This window comes from Notamacropus eugenii, chromosome 2 (genome assembly GCF_028372415.1).
Source record: "Notamacropus eugenii isolate mMacEug1 chromosome 2, mMacEug1.pri_v2, whole genome shotgun sequence".
Lineage (NCBI taxonomy): Eukaryota > Metazoa > Chordata > Mammalia > Diprotodontia > Macropodidae > Notamacropus > Notamacropus eugenii.
Window position 1 is genome coordinate 44,842,937 of NC_092873.1, and position 23,631 is coordinate 44,866,567.

The following is a 23,631-nucleotide window of genomic DNA, read 5'->3' on the forward strand; positions in this document are numbered from 1 at the left end:
GAAACCCTCCTTTACCCCTTAATGTTCATTAAGTGTATTTATAAAGGGTTAATCAGTCAACAAGCATTAATTAAGCACCTACTACGTTCCAGGTACTGTGTTAAATGCTAAAGATTCAAAGAAAGGTAAAAACAATATCTTCATTCAAGAAATATACATTCTAACTGGGAAGACAACATGCAAATTACTGTATGTAAATACATATAAGATCTGTATCTCTACATATATCTCTAGAGATATAGAAACATATCTCTATCTACATGTGGGTGTGTAAGAGAGAGAAACAGAGACAGAGAGACAGAGAGGAGGGAGAGAAAGGAGAGAGAATTGAGAGAGGAAGGGGGGAGGAAGGCAGAGAAGGGAGAGAGAATTAAGAGGAGAGAGAGAGAGAGAGAGAGAAATGAGACAGTCCCTACATTCAAGGAACTTATCGTCTAATGGTGAAGACAGTGTGCAAATGTATGTGTGCTTGTGTGCATTTTTACACAGAGACATACATAGAATACACATATACACACATAAATACAAAAATAAATAGAAGGTAATTTTGCCAACAAAGGCACTAGCAGCTGGGAGAGGGAGAGCAGGGATACCAGGATAGTTATCATGCTGAAGGTAACATTTAGATTTAACTGAATTTAAGGTCACTTTATATATACATCATACTCAAAAAGGCAAAGGGCAACAGCCCCAAGATAAGAGGAGGTGCAAAAACCTGGGTGATTATCAGCCCTCCCTGAAGTTTTAATTATCCAATTTCCTATCATATCCTCTGTGAAAATACTGAAAGCGCTTGATGCCTGATAACTTGCTCCCCTTTTAAAATGAAGCTGAAACCCACAGAACAGTTTCTATTTTCAAATGAGATCAGGACAACTTAATGATGCAATCTTATCCGGTGCCTGAAGCAGAAAGATGTTAGGAATCTATTAGCTGGTGGTTTTTTGTTTTATTTTGTTTTGTTTGCTGTCAGTTACAGACTGACCCCCCAACAGGCTGGTTCTAATTTGAAGGAGACAGATTTAGATTCTATTGTAATCACCATGAGAGCATTGTCGGAATGAATCACTGAAGGCCGATGGTCATGTCCCAGCAGTGAAGCTTCCACTCAGTAGTGCCCTCACACACAGAATCATGTCAGAAACCCAAGAATTTTTATTCAACAAATTATGAAATGATTGAGGCTGGAATAAGAGGAGATGAGAAGGAAAAGGTAGATGATTACTTTGTATGCACATCATGCCCTTTGCAGATTTCTCTGATAGTGGTGGTACAGGTGTTATGTCCAAGAGGAAGCAGGAGGAAAAGGTTCTCCCCTCAAGGTCATTTTAAAAAGGCAATGGTGAAGCCAACATGGATTGACCACATGGCCCTGGGCACACTGCTGACCTCTCTTCATTTTATCTACCTCAAATGGTTCTTAGGACATTCAAATGAGACCCAACCAGCCCCTTAACTGGTTTCAGGGAAACATGCTATCTCCAATGTCCTGGTTGAAGAATATTGACTCCCTTTCTCGAGAGTAGGCACTGATTTTGTTTCGTTTTGTTTTTTCTTTTCCAGTGTTTAGCAAAGGGTCTGGCCCATACCAAAGACTTAATAAATTCTTGTGACTGCTTACTTAAAACATTATGGGGAGATGCTAGTTCCACTGGAACAATGTCAAAAGCCATGGAATGACAGAATTTTTGAGCTGCAAGGGACCTCATTGGCCATCCAGCACAACCCATACTCTAAAGCAGGATTTCTTAACCTGATCTCCATTCACCTTTTAAATTTTTTTTTCATTTTTCTAATTCCATTTGAGTAGAATTGGTTTCTTTTGTCATCCTATGTATTTTATCTCATGCATTTAAAATCATAATTTTGAGAAAGGATCCATCCATAGGCTCTAAAAGGCTGCCAAAGGAGGACAAAAAAGGGTTAAGAATCTCCTCTCCAAAATAGTTCCTCCCACACCATAACATACCCAACAAGTAGTTATCTGACCACCTTTTAGGAGTGGGTGATAGTATATCGTCAACTTTCAGCAGTAGAGCCTGGATATAAAAGTCAATTCAATTCAACAAATATTTATTACCTTGTATACAAGAAACTAAAATATTAAAATGAGAGAGTCCCATCCTTCCAGAAGTTTACATCCTACAGGAAGAATACAACATTACAAAATCTACTCAAAGAATACAAAACCACAGACTTAGTACTTCATTGAAATGCATTTCCAGTGGGCTCTTGGGGCAAAATGCCTTTCACATCCAGAGAAAGAACTATGGAATTGGATCGCAGATAGAAACAGACCATTTTCTTTTGTATTCTGTTTTGTTTTATTTTGTGGTTTCTACCATCCATTTTCATTCTTCTATGCAACATGCATTTAACAGGAATGAACATGTAGAACCTATATAAGATTGTATGTCATCTCAGGGAGGGAGGGGGGAGGGAGAGGGGAAGGAGGGGAAGGGAATGGAAAAAATCTAAGTTATATGGAAGTGATTGTCGAACACTGAAAACAAATAAAATAATGCAATTAAAAGAAGAATACAAAACTATTTCGAGAGGGGAAAGAGCCTTAGCAAAGGGGATAATAATAATGTTATTAATAATAATGATAATACAAACAACTAACACTGATATAGTGCCTACTATGTGCTGGGTACCTTGCTAAATGATTTAAGGATATTCATTTCATTTGATCCTTACAACAATGCTGGGAGGGAGGTAGTTATTATTATTCCTGTTTTTTAGGTGAGGAAGCAAACAGACTTACCCAAGGTCACCTGGCTAGTAAGTGTCTGAGACCAGATTTGAATTCAGGTTGTCCTGAAGGATCAGGAAAGACCTCGTGTAGAAGACTGTCCCTGGATTGTACTTTGAAAGAAACCAGGGATTCTAGGAGATAGAGGGAAAGAGGGATGATATTCTAGACACAGAGGACTCCAGAGCTGGGACATATAATAGCATTTTAGGAACAAAAAGGGATACGTATGGCATGGCAGACAGAGTGCTGGACTTGGGGTCAGGAGGACCTGAGTTCAAATCTTGCCTCAAGACACTTACTAGCTGTGTGACCTGGGCAAGCTATTTAACCTCTCTCTGCCACTGTTTCCTCATCTGTAAAATGGGGATCATAAGAACATCAACTTCCCACAGCTGTTATGATGATCAAATAAGACAATATTTATAAAGTGCTTAGCAGAGTGCCTAGCACATAGTAGGCGCTTTATAACTGTTAATTATTGTTATCATCATTGTTAATCTAGATGGGGATTCTTCCTATATTATATGGAGGCTGAGTTTCCTGTGAGTCAAATGCCAATTATTAAGCACCTATTGGCACTTAATAACGATAAGCATTAAATTTATTTTGTTTATTTGTTTCAATTAAATTCTTTGATCCATCGATTTGTGGTTTCTGCTCAGTTTGAGTGAACTGGTGAATAGTACACACCAAAGCTCTTTATTCCACCTACACTGAACTCAAGAGCCCAAAAGCCGAATGGGCAACCCATTTTTGTGGGGGTTCAGAGACTTTTAAAGGATATATGTGGAAGGAGTCATACAACAAACTATGCCTATTCCATCAATCAGAGATCCAATGAGGATTTTTTCCTTATTCCTTCCTCAAAAATCCATTTTAATTTTACAGCAGTCTCCTCCCCCATTCCCTTTTCTTTTATTTCAATATTAAGCCTTAGTAGTCATTCAGGCAAATCAGCCCTGTGCAACCAACATACAATGCTCTCGAAGAAACATAATTTTAAAAGATAAATATTGTCCTGGAAAAGGTTCATGGTGGTGGTGGGATGATTGTGACCTCACCAGTGAGACTTTTCAAAGACCAGGAGGAAAAATTGTTATCAGGGAAATGCATGATGGGCTGGCATGCAGCAAGGATGAAAAAGACTGAGTGAACATCCAGATCCTCCACTGGTAACCTCCCAAGATGGGGGAAAGCAAGGAAAGACTCCAGAGCCTTGGGTGGACCTCTCATGGCAAACTTCAGGCTGAGCAGGCATAGATGAGTCACAATCAGCACTGATGGAAGGCATATCTACATCAATGAGGGCAGAGATCCATTTGAACATCACAATACGTTTGGTTGGACAATCCTTGTAAATTTTGCTAACCTAACACCATTGAACTCTCTTAGCAGCCTGCACATTCCGATGCCCAAATGAAGAGCTACCATGACAATCCAATTATTAGAGAACTGGCACTCAATGGTGTGTGTCTGGTGCTGTTGGTGTGTAAAGTACAACATACGTATGATAGTTATTATTTGAAATCAGATCTGTTGACTTTAAGCCCTTCTTGGTATCCTCCCCATGATGACACAAGTTCTTTGTATCTTTCCACTATCTTTGTGTCATTCCACTTTCTAGGAGATCTAAAATTCAGATTAGCTGATGACCCCCTTTCCTTGCCTTCCAACATTGTTATTTTTTCCTTGTTCTCAAAGAGGACCATGACAGCAGGGAGGTAATGTGAATTGGATTTAAGTGAGGTAGGGCTATGCAAAGTCACCAGCCTCACTCTCTCCTCATGGGGCCAACTAGATACAATCTAGATATAGTCTAGTTTTTAGCAAAGGGAAATTAATCCAGCTGACAGGTTTCAAGATAGTACAACCTCACTCTCTCCTCCAGAGCCATTTGGGTCCAGTGAAAAGATATAAATCATGGAGGCTGCCCTGGATGCAGTGGGCTTTTTTAAGCTAAGGCCTTCTCAAGCTTTCAGGTTGTCTGAGGCAACACTCAATCAGAGATTAAGGCTAGGTAAGAAATGAAGCAAAAAATGGCCTCTTTTACGTACTAAAAAAAATCAATCTGGGAGAAAGACCTCAGGGTTTCTGGCCAGAACAGAAACAAGTTCTATTTACACTTCCTCTGAGCCATTGGAGCCCAAACAATGACCAATACAGCCCAGAAGGCCCTCCAACCGTAACCAATGCAGAAGCCACTTTTATACCAAAGAATGCCATCTCTCCACTCATGACCACTACTTCCTATTACCTGGGAGATGAGAATGGCACCACAGACAGCAGAGAGAGAGAAACAAAAGCCAACAAATGGCAGCTGTGTTCTCAGCAACCTCTATCAAATAATATAGTTATTAAGCATCTTCTCTGAATCTTCCTTTATGGGAGAGGCAAAGAAGTGAAGCTCGCCTCCTTGAAATGAGGGACAGGGGAAGGAGCTCAGGCTGTGGAGTTAGAGGACCTGGGTTCAAGTCTTAACTCTTCTGCTACTACCACAGGGGTCTTAGGCAAGTCAACTCATCTCTGTGGACCTCAGTTTCCTCATATGTAGAATGAACTGGAGAAGGAAATGACAAAACCACTCCAGTATCTTTACCAAGAAAAACTCAAATGGGGTCAAGAAGAGTCAGACATGACTGAAATGACTGAACAAGAAAAAAAGTCAAAGTATTGGACTAGCTGACACCTGAGGCCCCTTCCACCTTTCATTCTGGGTTCCTATATTGAATGAATAAATCAATAAAAGAAATTCATTATGTGTTTACTATGTGCTAAACACCAGAGATACAAATCAAAAAGTCAGACAGTCTCCACTCTCAGAAGTCTTACATTCTAATAGGAGAAAAAAACAAATAAGAAATATTTCAGTTACAAGCCAGATGGAGAGGTCTCATGGTCTTTCTTTTATATCATTTCCACAGATAAAATCAGATCCATTTCTGATGTCAAGCCATTTGACATTGCCATGTAACAGACAGATCTGTTATCCTGACTTCTAATCTTCAAGGAGTCAGGCTCACTCTCCTGAGGCATCCCAGGAATAACTGAATCAAACCTGTTGGACCAGCAGCGAATGCTAAGCCCTCGGTACCCAAGGAATGACTGAACCTTGACAAGGGGGGGAAAGAGAAGGGAGAAAAACTAGCAAAGGAAATGTGAAGGAAACATACCAAAAAAACACCCGTCTCTGAAAAAATCTTCCTGTCCCATGTCATCAGGCAAAAGATGTCAAAAATCTAAAGGAAGGTTCTATGTCCTCATGCGATAGTGATTATAGGAAGGTTTCCCCTTCATCCCAAGGATAAAATGGTGCTGTCATCACTAACAAGACATCCGTACATCTTTGAGGGGGAAAAGCACGCTGGCTCATCTGAGACAATCAAACATGTCATCCATCCAGTAACTACAGGGGGGAAAATACACACAATCCTTCCCCCCGATGAGATACACACATAAGCTATTTTCACAGGACGTACTTACTAATAACAATATCTATCATTGATGCAGCACTTTAAGATTTACAAAGTACTTCATATACACTAGCTCAGCTCAGCCTTCCACTTTAGTAAGAAAAGTACCCCTGTAAGAGAGATGCAAGAAAAGCATAAAAAGAAAAGTACCCCAGGTGTTGTGATCCTCACTTTGCAGAGAAGGAAACTGAGGGTCAAAGAATAAATGACTTGCCTAGGGTCACACATCCAGTAAGTGGCAAAGGCTGGATTCAGTCCCAACTCTACCTTGCCTCCAAGTCCCATCCCTGCTTTCACTATTCTACACTTCAATCTTTTCTAAGTTGGTTTCATGAGCTAAATGTGAACCAACATGGCAAAGTGAATCGAGTGCTGGGCTTGGGGTCATTGAGTCTTGGATTCAGAGCTAGAAGGGGTCTTCAACCTTTTCATTTGATCATTAAGGCAACATGCCCAAAGAGGTCATACAGGTAGTGGGCAGCAGAGGCAAGATCTGAACCCTCTGACTACAAAGTCTGTCTTCCTTCTACTGTAATAGATTGATTCTCCAAGTTCAGAAGACAATGTCTGAGATTTACCAGCCATTACTTTCACTCTTAGAACCTCAGGCCACTCTCAGGCTAATCTGCCAAGATGTAGATTGTTTCACTCTGATTCCAGGGGAGACCTTCTCACACCAACCAAACAGTAAATCCTTGGCATATCGACATAATAATGACAGATTGCAATAGCAGCCACCCTTGTTTTATTTATTTTTGTGTCTCACAAAAAATGAATAATACTAATTACTCACGTAAAGACAAGTTATTTTCTTAGGTCTTTCCAAAGAGTGTATTAATCATCTGATAATGTTATGATTCATTATTCAATTTGTAGGTAACTGAATTATACGGGAGAATATTGGCCATTGCAAATAATTTTCAGTCCTACAGTGAAGTTTCAGTCTGAGCTATCTCTCTCATGTGGTCACTGACACTTACCTCCCTCCATTACTGCCCAAGGATTTCCATCCGCATGAGAGTTATATAAATCAGCCTGTCCCACAGCTGTAAAAACAGGCCTATAATATTTCCCTATCTTAGTCTCCTTTCCCGTTCTTAAAGAGGTCTGTACTTCTTTTCCATACACTTCTTTTCCTTCCGTTTTTTGTGTATACTACTATAGTAATGAGGATGAGCAAGCTGGAATTTTCTGTTTGTGTTCTTTAAAAATGTCACTCACTTAGCTAAGAATTGATCCACTGATTTTGGAAGCAAGTAGGTATTAGGTTCAGAAAGTGTCTAAAATGTTTATGCCTTCTCTCCAGAGATCTCACTACTAGACATAAATGCCAAGGAGGACCATGTTAGACAGAAAGGTCCAATATAGACCAAACATTTATAGCAAGATTCACAGTCCTCTGCAGAAACAAAGAATCAACAGCAGAATGATGTTCATTGTTTAAGGAATACCTATTTTGGTAGATGAATGTAAGGGTAGGGACAGAGAAAAAACCTGTGATTTCACTGGTATAGTGAATCAGGGGAAGAAACTCCCTCCACCAATGCAAGTTTTCACCTTCGCTGCCACCAATAATCTGGGGTCCTGAGAAATTAAGTGATTTTCCCAGAGTCCTCCAACCATGAGATGTTGGAGACAGGACTTGACCTTACTCTGAGTCTACTCTATCTACTATGACACAGTACCTATCAGACTAATGTCACAGGATATTATTACAGTATATGAAACAATGAATATGAAAAATTCAGAGAAACACAGGAAGACTTATATGAACTGATGCAAAGCAAAGTGAACACAACCAGGAAACTAATAAAATCAATCAATGAACATTTAATAAGAGTCTACTAAATGAAAAATCAATAACAAAATGGAAAAAGAAGGCTCTGTAATAATAATATCATCTTACCTATAATGATGGTTTTGCCCACTAAAGCTACTATTGTATTTAAGACAGTTTCAAAGGACCAAAATGCATTAATGGACTCAATGAATTTGCACATACTAGAAGTAATAGGAGGAAAATTTTTATTTCAAAGTAAAATGATAATATCAGCATGTATTATTTATACATGAAGTGTACTTGTAGAGATAGGAAAAATTATAGTAAAATAACTAAAAATTATTTTAAAAATCCTTGCATCATTGGACATAATGTGCCTGATCTTTCTAACGTTAAGGGTGGCAGTGCAGCTGAGAGAATTACCATAAGAACGGTTCAGAGGTTGATTGCTCAGGGTGGGACAGAGTCCATTTGGAGGGGAAAAAAAGCCTACTAGAGGTTGCAGAAAGGAGTCAGAAGCAACTCACCTTATCTTTGACATTTTGCTTAAAGCTGGCACTGCTCCCACCTAATTCTGCCACCCCAAAGCATGTTGTGCCCCTTTCAGAGAAAGAAGAGACTCTGTCCTTTCATGGTCAGAGAGAGAGTGTCAGGGATATTCAAGTCTGATGCTTGTTGGGGTACTATTTGCAAATGAAGACACCCTCCAGGTTCTTTCAATGTTGCAGGAGATTTTCATGCCCCCCATGGCCAACACTTACCTGGAAAAGGATCCCTTCTACATTACTTACCAAGTGCCCACCTAGCCTCTGCCCAAAGACCAGTCTATCTTGGAAGAGCTCAAATCACTTCCATCATACTCCAACTTTCCTCATTCTAACTTCTGACCACTGCTCCTAGTGCCATCCTTGGAGGGCCCAAGCAAAGCAATTCAAACTACTCTTTTATGTGATGACCTTTTAGACACTTGAAGACACTTATTATACCCCTTGTCCTTGAGGCTTCTCTTGTCCAGCCTAAATAGTCCCCATTCCTTCGAAGTCTCCTGTTAAGGCATGAACTCAAGATCTTTTGCAATATTGATGACCCTCCCTTCAACACTCTCCGATTTCAACTGATGCCAATTTCAATTTTAAAAAACTGCAAGAAAGAGCCTCAAAGCTCCAGGATGCAAGCCTGACCTTTGGTCCACTTAGATACCCTATTATCCAACCACACTCAGCTCTTCTCCCTCTCCTAAAACCAGACAAAAAGCAAGACAGATTTATTCTGTCTCTTTTTCCTTGTGACAGGAGCATGGAAAATTTCTAGGCTTGCCTATGGCCTCCAAATAATATTTACAGAAAACCATAGGAAGTCCTATATATTGGGAGTTTTACTAAAACACAAGCATTTCCATCACTCAAGAATCAGAAGAGAAAAATAAATCTCCTTCTCAACAGCCCTTACCTACTCAAGATTTGAAGCAGGAAATTATCTGCTGCTAGCTTGCCTACTTTAAGAACTCCTGAACAAATTCCACCATTTCTAGGGGCAAAAATAAAGATGGATTCAGTCTCACTGTCACTTTAGAATCGTTTGTCTATGGTGCCAGCCAAATCAATGTCTGAAGACCCAGGTTAAATGAACAAAATGCCCATTCCTAACTCATCATGAGGAAAAAACAAAGTCAGGTTTCCTGATGTTTAAATAATTAATGCATAGTGGGTCCCCCAGGTTCGCTCCCTCTCTTCTAACCTCCCACCATATTTGGCTGTATCATAAGTCTATTATTGGCCTTGCTACTGACCTGATGGGAAGAGAAGGGTCCCCGGCATCCCACCAGTCCTTCGGGGGGCTGATGTACATGCACCAGAGCTCCCAGCTGTAGCCATGTGCTGAGTTCTCATACCGCTGTACCTCAAAGTTGTCTTGTTTGATGTTGTCAATGGAGGGGAGGATCACCCTTTTCCGGTTTTCCTGGATTCTGGACAGGACCGGCTCAGCCCTAAGAAACAGGAGAACAGAGGCAAGGTAGCTGGGTCAGCTAGCTCACTTGAGACAACCCAGCCCATGAGTTGAACACATTCTAGCACTTAATTAATCAATAAGCATTTTTTGAAAAATCAAATACTCTGCGGAAGACACTTTGTTAGGTCCTGAGGGTCTGATGATGAGAATAAAGCAGTCCCTGGCCTCAGAGAGCTTACATTATATTGATGGTAGGTTTAGCTGATAAAACAAGGATTAGAAGTATCTTTTGGATATCAGAGGTAGGTATGTTTGTCGAACAAGAAGGGTCCTCAGAGGCCATCTAACCAAACCCTTCAATTTACAGATGAAGAAACTGAGACCCAGAGAAGTGAAGAGATTTAAGATTACAGACTCATAGCTGGAAGATAACTCCTTTAAAGGCCTCCCTCCCTAACTACCTCATAGGCATTTTGTTCTCATTTAAGAGATGAGGAAACTGAGTTCCAGAGAGATTAAGGAATTTAGGATCATAGGATTACAGATTTAGAGCTGGAAAGCACTTTAGAGGTTGTATTAAATGAAAATGAATTCATCAACGCCCTCATTTCACAAAACAGCAAACAAAAGACAGCAATCATTCACTTGTTAAAGGTCACATAAGTGATAAGAATTAGAATCTGGATTTGAACTCATATCTTCTGACTCCAGAGGAGACAGTGATTTTTCTTCAACATGATACCACACTCCCTGGATGTCCCTTGTACTACATTAGGGTGTCCACCCTCTGAAAGCTGGAAACCTCAGCAGCCACTTTAGAAGTGAGCTGGGCTGCCAAGTCATTCCCATTTTGGAGAATGATTTGCACTACACCAAGTATTTTTTAAAGGTTTCTCTCCTGTCAGTGATAGATTAGGTCTAATTTCCTGCAGGTACTTGATTCCCATTCTGGAAAATAGGTCAATTCTGCCTGTGATGGAATGTTTTTAATATGAATTTCACTGTATTATGCATTCTCTTACACTGCACTGCGGCTAATTGATCAAGCTAAATTGATTTTCTAAAAAGATTTAATTTCATTGATTAACGATGCTGGAGAGAATTAAATGTCATGAAGCAACAGGCAGAGAGATGCCTGCCTTATCATCAATGTCTTTTATTCTTCCAAAGCCCCAAGAAAAATCAGGGCTCTTTATGGAAAAATGTACAAGTGAAGGAGAACTGTGGTGGTTTGTTGGAATTGAGCGATGCCTCTGTAGTCAGAAGGACTGGGATGAAATCCTGTCTCTTTGTCATCTTGGGTAAGTCATTTCACTTTGAAGGATCTTGGTTTCCTCATTTGTAAAAATTTTGCAAAACATATAAAGTCTGTCCCAACTCTAATCCAAGATCCCATGCGCTATTTCCATAAAGGGCTCTAGGGAGGGATCATTTTCCAGAATCTTGAAGAAAACATGGCTCTCAGGTACGAGAAAGATAATTGCCCCAACTCATCATGGTGCCCACTCAGACTGTGGAAAGAACTAGATGGAAATAACTTATAGCTATGTCTTTTGCTAGGAATTTGTCACCTTTAATTTATCTGCATCCTCCTTTGCCTTTTTACAGGAAGCAACAATATTTGTTCATTCACTTTCATTTACCCATTCATTAATTTATTTAATGACCATTGAGTGCCCTCTGGACACAGGGTCGAGATAGAACATGGTTCCTGCTTTGATGAAGTTCATCAGCCCAGTAGGAGGATCACACAGCCTGGCCCACTGGCCAGCGCCTAATAAGGACTTAACAAATGCTTGTGGAATGTTGCATGCTCAATCGGTTTTCCATGTACAAATGAGTGGTGTACAAAGGGAACTTCATTTGTCACACACTCAAATGAAAGCTTTGGTTGAGCAAAGTGCTTTATAATGGGGCTTTATGTTCATGAGGCCCCGCTCAATAGAGATCTTCAAATACCATCCAGAGCATCACTTCTCATAAAAGGAATTCATTCATTCAACCATCCCATCATTCAACAAATATTTAGCAAATAACTATAAAAGACAGCATAACATGAGAATGGGGGTGAGAGGAGACATAAGAGAAAAACTGTATCTGCCCTCAAAGGGCATTTCATCCAATTGTATACAGGTGAGTAGTCATAAAGTGTGTATGATGCAGAGGTAAAATAATGAGGAAAGGAGGATAAAAAAAGATCTGGTGTTGAATTCTTACTCCCATATGGGTTGAACTAAATGGTCTCAGAAGCGCCATTGTATGCTGAAATTATGATATGGTCAGTGGCTTGCTGCTAAGCTATTAACAACAAACTCTCATATATATATGCATACATATGTATATATACGTATATATACATATACACACATACATACATGCACAATTTCAAGTTTAATTTGCATTTAATAATGAAATGGGATGGAGACATCACTTTCTTAAGTCTGAACAATCCACAAAATAATTAACAAATAAATATTTATTAAGCACCTGTTTACTGGGGATATAAAAAGAGGCAAAAGACAGCCCCCCCCCCCCTACACTGAGCTTATAATCTGATGGGAGAGATAATATGCAAATACATACAAAGCAGGCGTGTACAGGATTCATAAGAAATAATTAGCAGAGGGAAGGCACTGGAATTAAGAGAGGGTGGGGAAGGCTTCGGGAAGGTGGGGTTTTAATTGGGACTTAAAGGAAGCTAAGGAGGGATTTGCACCTTTAGCTGGTTTCTAAATGCTCACTGATCATTGATTAAGCACCTACTAAGTGTTTCGCACTGAGGGAAGCACTTTGAGTTTAACATTTAACAACCAGCTCCTGCCCATCCCTGAACAGAATACACAATGTTGCACAGTAAGTGCATTGGAGGCAGCGTGAATAAAATTCTACATGAGACATGAAAGGGAAGATCAGAGAGGTGACAAGTTCTTCAAAGTATTGAGTGAGCAAGGGAACTCAGGTATTGCCAGGCAGGTGAGAGGCTACACAGTAGCTGGTCCATACTGGATGGAGCTTAGCAAACAAGAAAGGAATAGGAGAAAACACCGTAATTATACACAGTGGCACCAGATTGAAGACAGCCTTGAACGTCACACACAGAAACCCAAACTTTACTTAGGAGCTACTAGGGAATCACCATCTATTTCTGAGAAAGACCTCTGGTAAAGAGAAATTATTCCAATAGTTTTAAGTTGGAAGAGAAGGGGAGTAGGGGTGGGAAGAAAGGGCCAGAAAAGAAGTCACCAAACCCAAAATTTACCCACTTCCCCAGTTTCCCCAGAATTAGCCCTATTGGCAATCTTATTCTCCTTTAAAATCTGAAATGCATCTTCCTGACATGGCTCAGGGCAGACAAACAGAACTAGGTAGCACCTACCAGCCAGCAGTAAACTCCACATGGGCATCGAAGAAACCGGTAATCTGCCCAGTGGCCACCTTCCAGCCTTCAATCCGTGCCCGAATGAGCCCTTCTCTCTTCTGGTTCCGTACCACCTTCACCAGACCTGGATAGCGCTTATGAACATACTCCTCCAAAGGCGCCTTCAGCTCCTCTGCAAGAGATAAAACCATCAGAGAATCTGATCACGGTCTGATTTCAGATTTGTGCCTGTAATACTCCTGATCAATACCAGCCACACTGGGAAGTCAGGGGGGAATTCCACCACACTTAATTTCTGCCCCATTGATGATTCTTTAATAAGGATTTGGCTAGTCCAAAAGCCAAGACATCACCTCTAATCTGCATATCTTAGATGATTACCTTCTTTACCTTATACTAAGATGAGATCAGGTAAGGAAATAGCTCAGATAAGGCTACAGACTTGGAGTCAGAAAGACCTGAATTCAAACTCTGCCTGTGATACTAGTAGATAGATTGTTAGTGACATCAGAAAAACCTGAGTTATCCTCAGTTACCTCATCTGTAAAATGGGAACAAAGTTCACAAGGGTGGTATAAGAATCAAATGTCATGTTTTGTGATCATGAGGCTTTCCATAAAAATGAGTTTCTATGATATGGTGGGACATAACCCTGGGTGATATCCAGTCTGCCACAGGAGGGTCCATGAGGAACCAAGGAAAAACCCTCAGCCCACTAAGTCCTTCTGTCTGCTTGGGGTCACTGCTCAAAGGGTATGCACCAGTCAACCAGCACTTCTGGGAGAAGTGCTCTTCATAACCTCTTCCATCACTGGACAATAGCCTCTACTGAGGGAGGGCAAGCAGACCCTTCACTTCTTATGGAAAATGAGAGGGTCACCTATCCATTTGGGGAAAGACATTGACACTTTGACCTGGATGGTTCTTGGGGTGAGTGACTGTTAAGTCATATCCTTTCCTATAGACTTGGCACATTGGACAGGGCATTCAATCTGCAGTCAGAAGACATGAGTTCAAATTCAGCTTCTGATATTTATAACCTGTGTAACTTCAGTCAAATCATTTCACCCAGACAGGAAAACAAAGAAAGTATTGGACTAGATTTGGGGTTCTCTGATGCCTTCACAGCTAGCAGATCTTCTAAGAAGGATTAATTCTACTCTCATGTTGTATCTGTTTTATCATTCCATTGATATTGGAGACCCTGGTAAGGAAATTCCCTCTAACAGGATGGATCAGCATCTTCTAGTCTTAGAAAGCTAACTGGGAGCATGGAACATTTAAAAAACTTGTCCAAGGTCACCCATTCTGAAAGGAAACACTTGAAACCAGTTCTTTCTCACCCTGGGGCCATCTCTGTATCCATCAAGGTGCACAACCCTCTCTCAAATGGGGACATTCTTGCTGCACGTTGTTGACCTTCCATCTACTACTACTTCGAACACTTTTATCCTAACTGCTTGGGAGAAGCTTTCTCCATGAAAATGCAACTAATGATCAGGGTTTGGTGCTTTATGGGGGAGGCAAAAAAGAGAAGCCTGGATTAGGTCTGAGACCAAGTGTCACATATTATAGAATGAGAAGACTACAAGACATTTTTAACATATGTTGAACTAACAATCAACAGCCCTCAGTTCTCATCCTTCCTCTGTCACTAACTAGGTCTGAGACCTTGGATGAGTACTAGAATGGAAAGAACAATCAGAGGACCTGGGTTTGAATTCCCACTCAACCTTTTAACACTGTGTGACCTTGGGGCAAATCATCGTCCACGGTGTTGGACTATCCACTTCTGAGGCTCCTTCTGACCTAGACCAATGGTCCTATGAGTTTAATCTCTGCACAGGCTCCATTACTCTCCTCCCTTCCCTTGCTATTAACACAGTATTCACATTCTTAATGATTTTTGCATCATGGATCCCTGTGTCAGTCCGATGACACCTGTGGACCCCACAGAATGATGTTTTCAAATAAATACTAAATTTCAGTTAGAGCCCAAGTTCATAGAACCCCTGAAATCTATCCATATACTTCTTGGGGGGATCTGTGAACCCTAAATAAAATATCCCTGTTCCAGAGGGAGTCTTGCTAAGACACTTCATAGTTTTTCTTGAATTTTTGATGTCCCATTTCAACAAATTATAATTAAATGCCTACTTGGTGAAAGGTGCTATTCTGGGTACTAAGAATATGAAGACATAAATGCCCTTAAGCACCTTACATTCTGTGGGTAGACGTGGATCCTAATAGGTCCTAAAGTAAATGCAATATGTATGTAAAGTCAACAGAGAGTAATTGTATCGAGCTGGGGGGTGGGAGGCTGTAGGGATGAGGAATCTAATGAAGCTAGTGGCCCTTGGGCTGGTTTGGGGGGGAAATAACAACAAACAGAGATTCCAAGAAGCCAAGGAAAGAAAGGAAAACAACTCAGATATTATGGATATGGAATCCACCAGAGGTGCCCCATCCCTGAACCCAGCATCCTTTTTTCCCTTCTCTCCTATTTTCCTACTTTTTGCTACTTTCAGATCAATGTACAGACTATGCCCAACAGTCCTCTTTGGCCAGGAATTAACAGCCAATAAACTTTCTTCAGGTTTTCAGGGCATGGTTTTGAAAAAAGGCAGGTACAAATTTTGCCACCCTCATAGTCACAAAATCCAAAGACATGTCATTATCAATAGAAGTCATTTTATCCTCCATAAGACTATCAGGAATTGATGGGGACAGAGAAAAGACAACAAATCCATCAACTTAACTAGCAAGGTCAAGTTTCAGGGCCATGGGACTCCTCTTCCCATGCTCCCCAATCCCTCAGTAGGTGCTTGAGGACTCACTTTCTATATCTATGATATCTCTGTTCCTACGACTGGTCTAGAATCCACCTTCTAAGTTCCCTGATCCCAAGAATAAAGAAAAGATTATGCTTCTTTGGAGAAACCCCAAGTTTCTTGGACAATAAGCCCTTAAGCTCAAAGGACAACACAAGGACACTTAAGGACTTGGTCTCCAGGATAAGTGGGAGGTATTACCCAGGGGAAAGAACGACAGATCCCTGTAGGCTCACAGCTTTCCCAGCAAGGCCCAGCTTTCTATTTCCTTTATCGATGTGCTCTGAGAGTCTGCTCTTCTCATTACAACCTCACTTTTATTCTGTCTGAGAAACGCTGGCCTACGCTAGTATGTTATGCACACACACACACACAACCTCCTAAAAGTATAAATAGGCATAAAGGCACAGAGACCCTCATTCCGTTATCCCACAGAAGACACTGACATGTAAGATGGTCACCACAGCTAAGAACAACGGACTAGACTCTGATGTGGAAAGTCAAAGCTTCATTCTCCATTTGCTTTATGAACAGTCTTTTGATTTTAAGCCTTTTCTAATAAATAAAAGCAATTCTGTTTTGAGAGCATCTAATAAATGAAAGCATTTCTGCTTTGAGAGCTGTTTCCCTGACAGCCCTCTCCCATGGGTGCTGCTTCTCTCTTTCATGTGATGGAGGAGAGCAACCCTCCTCGTACCAACATCCCACATCTCTGATTGCGGGGGCTTCAGTTCTCTGCTGAGTTCCTCAAAGGAAACCAAACATTTCTCAGAATTCACATCTACTCTAAAAGGTGTCAAGGAGGCAGGGAGTACATGTTTTCTTTTGAAAATCAGAACTTCAAGGTAGAGCAAAGATTTTTCAAATGTTGAACCAAAAGGTAAGACATCGACTTTGTTGAATGTGATAAATGAGCATGAGAATATTTCCTACTGGGTCTCAGTAGAATTCAGACAATAGGGGTTTGATTTGTCAGAGCCAAGACCAAGGGTAGGGAAGGACTCAGATTCCAGGGACCAGAAGAGGACTGATGATAACAAAGACAGGTAGACTCCCAATCTTCCCCCCCACAACAAAAAACAACAACAAAAAACTTGCATTGTGGGCCCATTAAAGAGTAAAGAAAACTCATTGAGAGAATTGTGCCTTCTCTCATCCCTAAATTGTTACTTTGTTTTCTTACATATTCGGTATAGGTTGTCATTAAAAATAATCACCATCAGCATCATCATCATCTTTTTATCAAGGACCTGCTTTGTGACATGGCCTTTGTCAGAAATTAGGGCCACAAGTCAATAAGGTAAGCCAACAAACATTTGTTAAGCACCTACTTTGGGCCAGGTCTGTGTTGGGAATTAAGGATAAAAGTCACCAAGTAAATAAGCATTTATTAAGCACTGGCTATATTCCAGACATTGTGCTAAGTACTAGAGATAAAAATCTGGTGAAAGAGGTTGCTCCTTCTTAGTATATCCAAAGGCCATCAAGTCCCCCACATTCCAAGAGTATTCCCGAAATGTCCCTATGACTGCAGTGTTCTCTTGGGATCTCCTCATGGAAGACAGCACAAGGACTGCAATCCAAAATGGAGGCTAAGTTGACTCCAGTTTCTTGAGCTCCGTGCAGTTGTTTGACTGTCCTCTCTGGCTCGATGACCTTGTGGTGCTTCCTAGTACTTGTTTCCAGGGGATACTATTCCCAACTATAAGCAGATGTGTAAACTTTCTTAACCTTGAGTCCATCTACAAAAATTTGATGATGATTTCCATATTATTGGTTTCCTTGGAAATCCTATGTGATTTATGCATTTTAATTTTTTTTTCTGAGAAGGGGTCTGTAAGCTTCCCTAGCCTGCCAAAGGGTTCCATAATGCACAAAAAATTAAGAGCCTCTGGTATATATAGAGTGAGTTCTGGCTTCTGCAAGACCATGACACAGTTCAGGGGGAGGGGGGAGAGGTTTTTTCTTTCTGAACAGCTCAGAAAACAATCCAGATCCTTCCATAGAAGGCAGGATCTATTTCCCTTTTTCGTTTGTATTGTTTGTAGCTAACACAGTACCAGGCACTTAGTAGGTGCTTAAACAATGCCTTTTAAATGATAAATGAAGGCCTTATTGAATGCCAGTTGGTTGACTTAATCTGTGTGTGTTCATCCTTCATTGCCAAAGAAGACCATACCATCAGAGAAATAATGACATCACTTGCACTTGACTTTGTTTTGAGTGAGGGAGGGCTGTGCAAGTCACCAGCCTCACTTCTCCTCCAGAGCTATCTGAATGCAGTGACCAGATATTCATCAGGATGACTAGAGATGACCCAGGATGAGGCAATTGGGGTTCAGTGACTTGCCCAAGGTCACTAGTGAGTGTCAAGTGTCTGAGGTGAGATTTGAACTCAGGTCCTCCTGACTCCTGTACTGGTGCTCTATCCACTGTACCACCTAGCTGCCCAAAGCATCTCATGTAAAAGAGACAAGAAAGAGTTTTTACAAAGGAGGGGAAGACAGCAGAGGTGAGAGGGAATAAGTGAGCCTTACTCTCATCAGATTTAGCTTAAGGAGGGAATAAAACACATTCAACTGAGTATGGAAATCGATCTTATCCTACAGGAAGGCAGTGGGGAAGAGGATAGGAGAGGGAGGATAAAAGAAGGGATGGCAGATTGGGGAAAGGGGTAATCAGAAGCAAACACTATTGGTGGGGACGGGTCAAGGGAGGGAATGGAATAAATGGAAGGCAGGACAGGACAGAGGGAAATGTGGTTAGCCTTTCACAACATGATTGTTATGGAAGTGTTTTGCGTGGCTACACACGTATGACCTATATCGAACTGCTTACTTTGTCAATGAAGGTGGTTGAGGAGGGAGGAAGGGAGAGAATTTGGAACTCAAAACTTTAAAAATGAATGTTCAAAATTGTTTTTGCATGCAACTGGGAAATAAGTTGTACAGGCAATGGGATGTAGAAATCTACCTTGCCCTACAGGAAAATAGAGGGGAGGGGAATGACTAAAGTAGGGGGGATGATAGAAGGGAGGGTAGATTGGGGAAAGGGATGGTTGGGGTACATGCTGTCCTGGGATGGGGGAAAGAGAGAGATGGGGAGAAAATTTGGAATTCAAAATCTTGTGGAAATAAATGTTGAAAACTGAAAAAAATTATATATAACACAAGTACTTAGCTCAGACATATAGTAGGTGCCATATGTATGCTTATTCCTTTCCTTTTTCCTTATGGCATTTGGGTAATTGCTGTTATATATAAGCTGGATGAGAATGTCATTGAAGTCCCTTCCAATGTTAAGGTTCAGTGGTCTTATGACTGTTATTCTTCGGTGGTTCAGACACCTTCAAGGCTCCAATGGAAGAATTATCAGAAGTGGATACAAGGGCAGTAGAAGTGAACTCTGACTGTGTGGCCTTCTATGGGACTAAAAGAAGACACTGCCTTGTACTCTGAGATATGACCAGAATCGGTGCTCAGAGTCCAAAAAAATAGAGCCAAATCAGACTGAGTATCCTCTCTTTAAGAAGGCAGGACAATTCCCCAAAGGATAGGAACAGTTTTCAAATGAGGAAACAAAAACTGTTCATTATCATTAAAAAAATGATCAGAACTCTTAATAATCAGGGAAATGCTCATTTAAAACAACCTTGAAGCATCACCTTGTACTCTTCTGCTTTGATGGTTGCAAATAGTTGAAAATCACAAGATACAATACAGTGTCAGGAAGCAGAAATGTCACTGCTATAGCTATCAATCAGGGTCATCTTTTCAGAGAGAGCCAATAGTTTACAATATGAGGTACTGAGTCGATCACAGCCTTTGATCTGCAGGCCCCACCATCCAGGCAGCATCCAAAGCATGTTATTAAAATGGAAAAACAGCATTAAAATACTCACATCTGTTTTATTTGGGATTACAAAAAAGTGGAAATAGCCCATACATACAGTGATTGGGAGATGGTGCAATGAAGTAGAGTCTTTTAATGTAATGGAATTTTACTGCATTATACACCAAAATTATGAAAAATTCAATGAAATATGGAAAGATGCAGAAAGTGGTGCAGAGAGAAGGAGGCAGAATTAGGGGAAGGAAATCCATATTGACCATTATGATATGAAAAATGACAACAAGAAAACTTTATGAGCCCATAGATAGAGAGGCACTTAGCAGGCTCGGAACAAGTCAATATTTATTGTTGGTGCTCATGCAGCCAGGGGTTCCCTCTTGCCTTTAGAATAAGATGCTGATTCCTCAGTTTACTAGTTGAAGCTCTTCCCCACCTGGCTTCTGCCCACCTCTCCTACTGTTTACTTCCCTTCTTTAACTCTTCAGGTCAAACAGATCAGCCTTCTGGCTGTTCCGCTGATGTGACTCTCCATCTCCCATCTCTGTGACTTTGTAGAGCTGGTCCCTTGTGGCTGGAATGTGCTTCCTTCTCCTTTTATCCCCTTAGGAAACCTAATTTCTTCCAAAACTCAAGTCAGATGCCACATCCTACATGAGGCTTTCCCTGAGTACCACATGTTCCAAGGTGATTTTATAATTTTATATACACAAATATATAGCATACACACATATCCACATATAGTCACACACATGCACAAACATACATGAGGTATGTATACACACATATGTGTGTATAGATTCATATCGTGTATATACATGTATATGGGGTGTTCAGGAAGAAAAGCACCTCTGGTGGGAGGACTATTGAGTCCTTTTCACAGCTGCTCATCCACCTTTGGTGTCCACCTGCCACCCGACTCTTACCTGTGCCTCCAAGAAGTTGTAGCATGCACACTCCAGTGTGGCCACACTCCAGTAAACTGTTTTGGCAGATGGGCTAAACCAGGTTGAGGGTAACCGCCAGACCTCGAACCCTTGGGGGAGTTAGGGTGGTGTTTATCTCAAGTGTGTGAAGACTACCCCGCTAGAATGGACAGATGAGAACAATTTGTTCCAACGGCCATGAAGGTGGTTGAAGCAGATGCAGTAGAGCGCTTAGAGATTGATCAGCCCTCAAGGATGCCAAGGTCCTCTACCGCATTATCAGTTGTCCTGACTTTTGGCTTGCCGCTGGACTTTGATGACTCTGGAGGAAACAGTGAGGCTGATGACTTTGTGCAATCCTGCCTCATTTAAATCCTGTGTACTCAAGAGTCAAAACATCACTTCATGATGCCATTGGTCCTCTTTGAAAATGAAAGATAAATGCCATCAGGTATATATATGTGCCTAGTATTGTACTACTATATGGTATGCTATTATGTAAATATACATGTTTATGAGTGGCATACATATATACACACATATATATGTATTTGCATACATGTGTATGCATGTAATATAAATATTCATTATCAGATTGCTATATACATAATCTATTATATAAATGTATGTATATGAGAATATTTACTATAATAAATAGATGTGATATGAATATTATAACTGTAGTATTTCACATAAATGTATGTCATACATTTATATGATCCATGCATATACGCATGTGATTCATGAACACATGTATATGATCCACATGTGTGTTATCCATGTACACATGTATAGTGTACATGTATACATAGGTAATAAAACAACAATTAAACGAATGACAGTATATGGTGCCCTACTATGTTCTAGGCAGTGTGGTAAGTGCTTTACAAATATTATCTCATCTAACCCTCACAACTATCCTGAAAGGTAGGTGCTATTATCACCTCCATTTTACAGATAAGGAAACTGAGGCCATGATAGGTAAAATGACTTGCCTGGGGTCACACAGCTAACAAGTGGGTGAAACTGAATTTGAACTCAAGACTTCCTGACTCCAGACTCAGTACTCTGGTAACCACTCACTTGCCTGTATTTTATATTGTTGTTCAGTCATTTTTAGTTGTGTCCAACTCTTCATGGCCCCATTTATCAAAGATCCTGGAGTGGTTTACCATTTCCTTCTCCAGCTCATTTCACAGATGAGGAAACTGAAGCAGACAGGGTTAATTGACTTGCCCAGGGTCACACAGCTAGTCAGTACCTGAGATTGAATTTGAACTCAGATCTTCTGTGACTCCAGGTCAAATGCTCTATCCTAACTAGTCAGAACTGGTCAGAGCCACCTAATTGCCCGTGTGTGTGTGTGTGTGTGTGTGTGTGTGTGTGTGTGTGTGTGTGTGTGTGTGCAGTACATATTGTTTTCCCTGATAGTCCGCAACCTCCTTGAAGACAAGGATTGTTTCCTGTGTGTCTTTGTAACCCCAGGTACAAAGTGCTGTGTCTGTCCCATAGGTCCTTAATAATATGTGTCGATTCATTGCTTTGCTAATATGCTTTACTCACCTCTTTGACTTAAACATATTTGTCACAAAGATAAAGAGACTTAGAGGTGCCCAAATATGGGGAGTCCCCAAAGTTATAATGCTGCTTTGAGCTTAAAAAACTTGAAAATAACAGTAAGAATTTTGGGGAGCCCCGGTTTTCACTCAGCTGTTTAGCCTTGGGGAAATAATAATTTTTCTGTTTTTTAATTTGATAGTACACAGACGGCTATTAATGTGATTGAAACTGTTCAGAGTCTCCATTTAGGAAAATTCCTAACATTCTGCTAGAAGTTTGGCTGACTCCCTGCCCTTTTCACAATACAAGTAGTTCACATTTTATGGTCTTGTTTGGTTGTTTCTTCCTCATTGATTATTTATATTTCTTGAGGTTATTACATTTATAATTTCCAGATATACAAAGAACTCTTAGGGGAAACAATGCCTAGTCTCTCAAGCTGGTAGTAACCCCTCTTGCCCCATTTCTCTGCCTCTCTGTGTATGGTATTTATTTTATCTCTGAATAGGAAAGAGATTTCTTTTTCTTGTATCCTCAATATTTGGCACAGTGCCTGACATACCTTAGGCCCTTAATGAATATTTTGTCAATTAGACTAAAGACATTTTTTAAGAACACCAAAGTATATAATATGTTGTGGAATAGTTTCTATGTAAAATGGCGAAAGCAAGAGCTTTTCTTCTTGAAATAAAGCAGTATCTACATTAGAAATTGACTAAGAAAGTGTACTCTGATTTGCTTCTTGTGTCAAGTGGATTTTTATGTCCACCACTTGCCTTTTTTTCTTAGCAATTGGTATGCCACCCATTACACAGGGAGATAACATTTTCATCTCCATCACTTTGAGGAGACATTGCAGATATATTTGCTGGTCCACAACGACCTAGAAGGACTTGTATTTTGGAAGGATATTTGGATATGCTTCAATCCTTTGAACCATGTCTACAGGTGGTGCAGTGGATAGAGCACCAGTGCAGGAGTCAGGAGGACCTGAGTTCAAATCTCACCTCAGACACTAGACACTCACTAGCTGTGTGACCTTGGGCAAGTCACTGAACCCCAATTGCCTCATTCTGGGTCATCTCTAGTCATCCTGATGAATATCTGGTCACTGCATTCAGATAGCTC

General features: G+C 40.6%; 1 protein-coding gene across 3 annotated transcripts in view; it reads right to left on the bottom strand.

The window, feature by feature from the left end:
- The window catches only part of GALNT17 (polypeptide N-acetylgalactosaminyltransferase 17), a 441,101-nt gene that overhangs the window by 207,376 nt on the left and 210,094 nt on the right, over positions 1 to 23,631 (bottom strand). For all 3 annotated transcript variants that reach the window (XM_072640115.1, XM_072640116.1, XM_072640117.1), the window contains exons 4-5: positions 13,335 to 13,509; positions 9,798 to 9,995 (exon numbers count right to left, since the gene is read on the bottom strand). In XM_072640115.1, the coding sequence (XP_072496216.1) occupies positions 9,798 to 9,995; positions 13,335 to 13,509 (373 nt within the window). The remainder of the gene's footprint in view (positions 1 to 9,797; positions 9,996 to 13,334; positions 13,510 to 23,631) is intronic.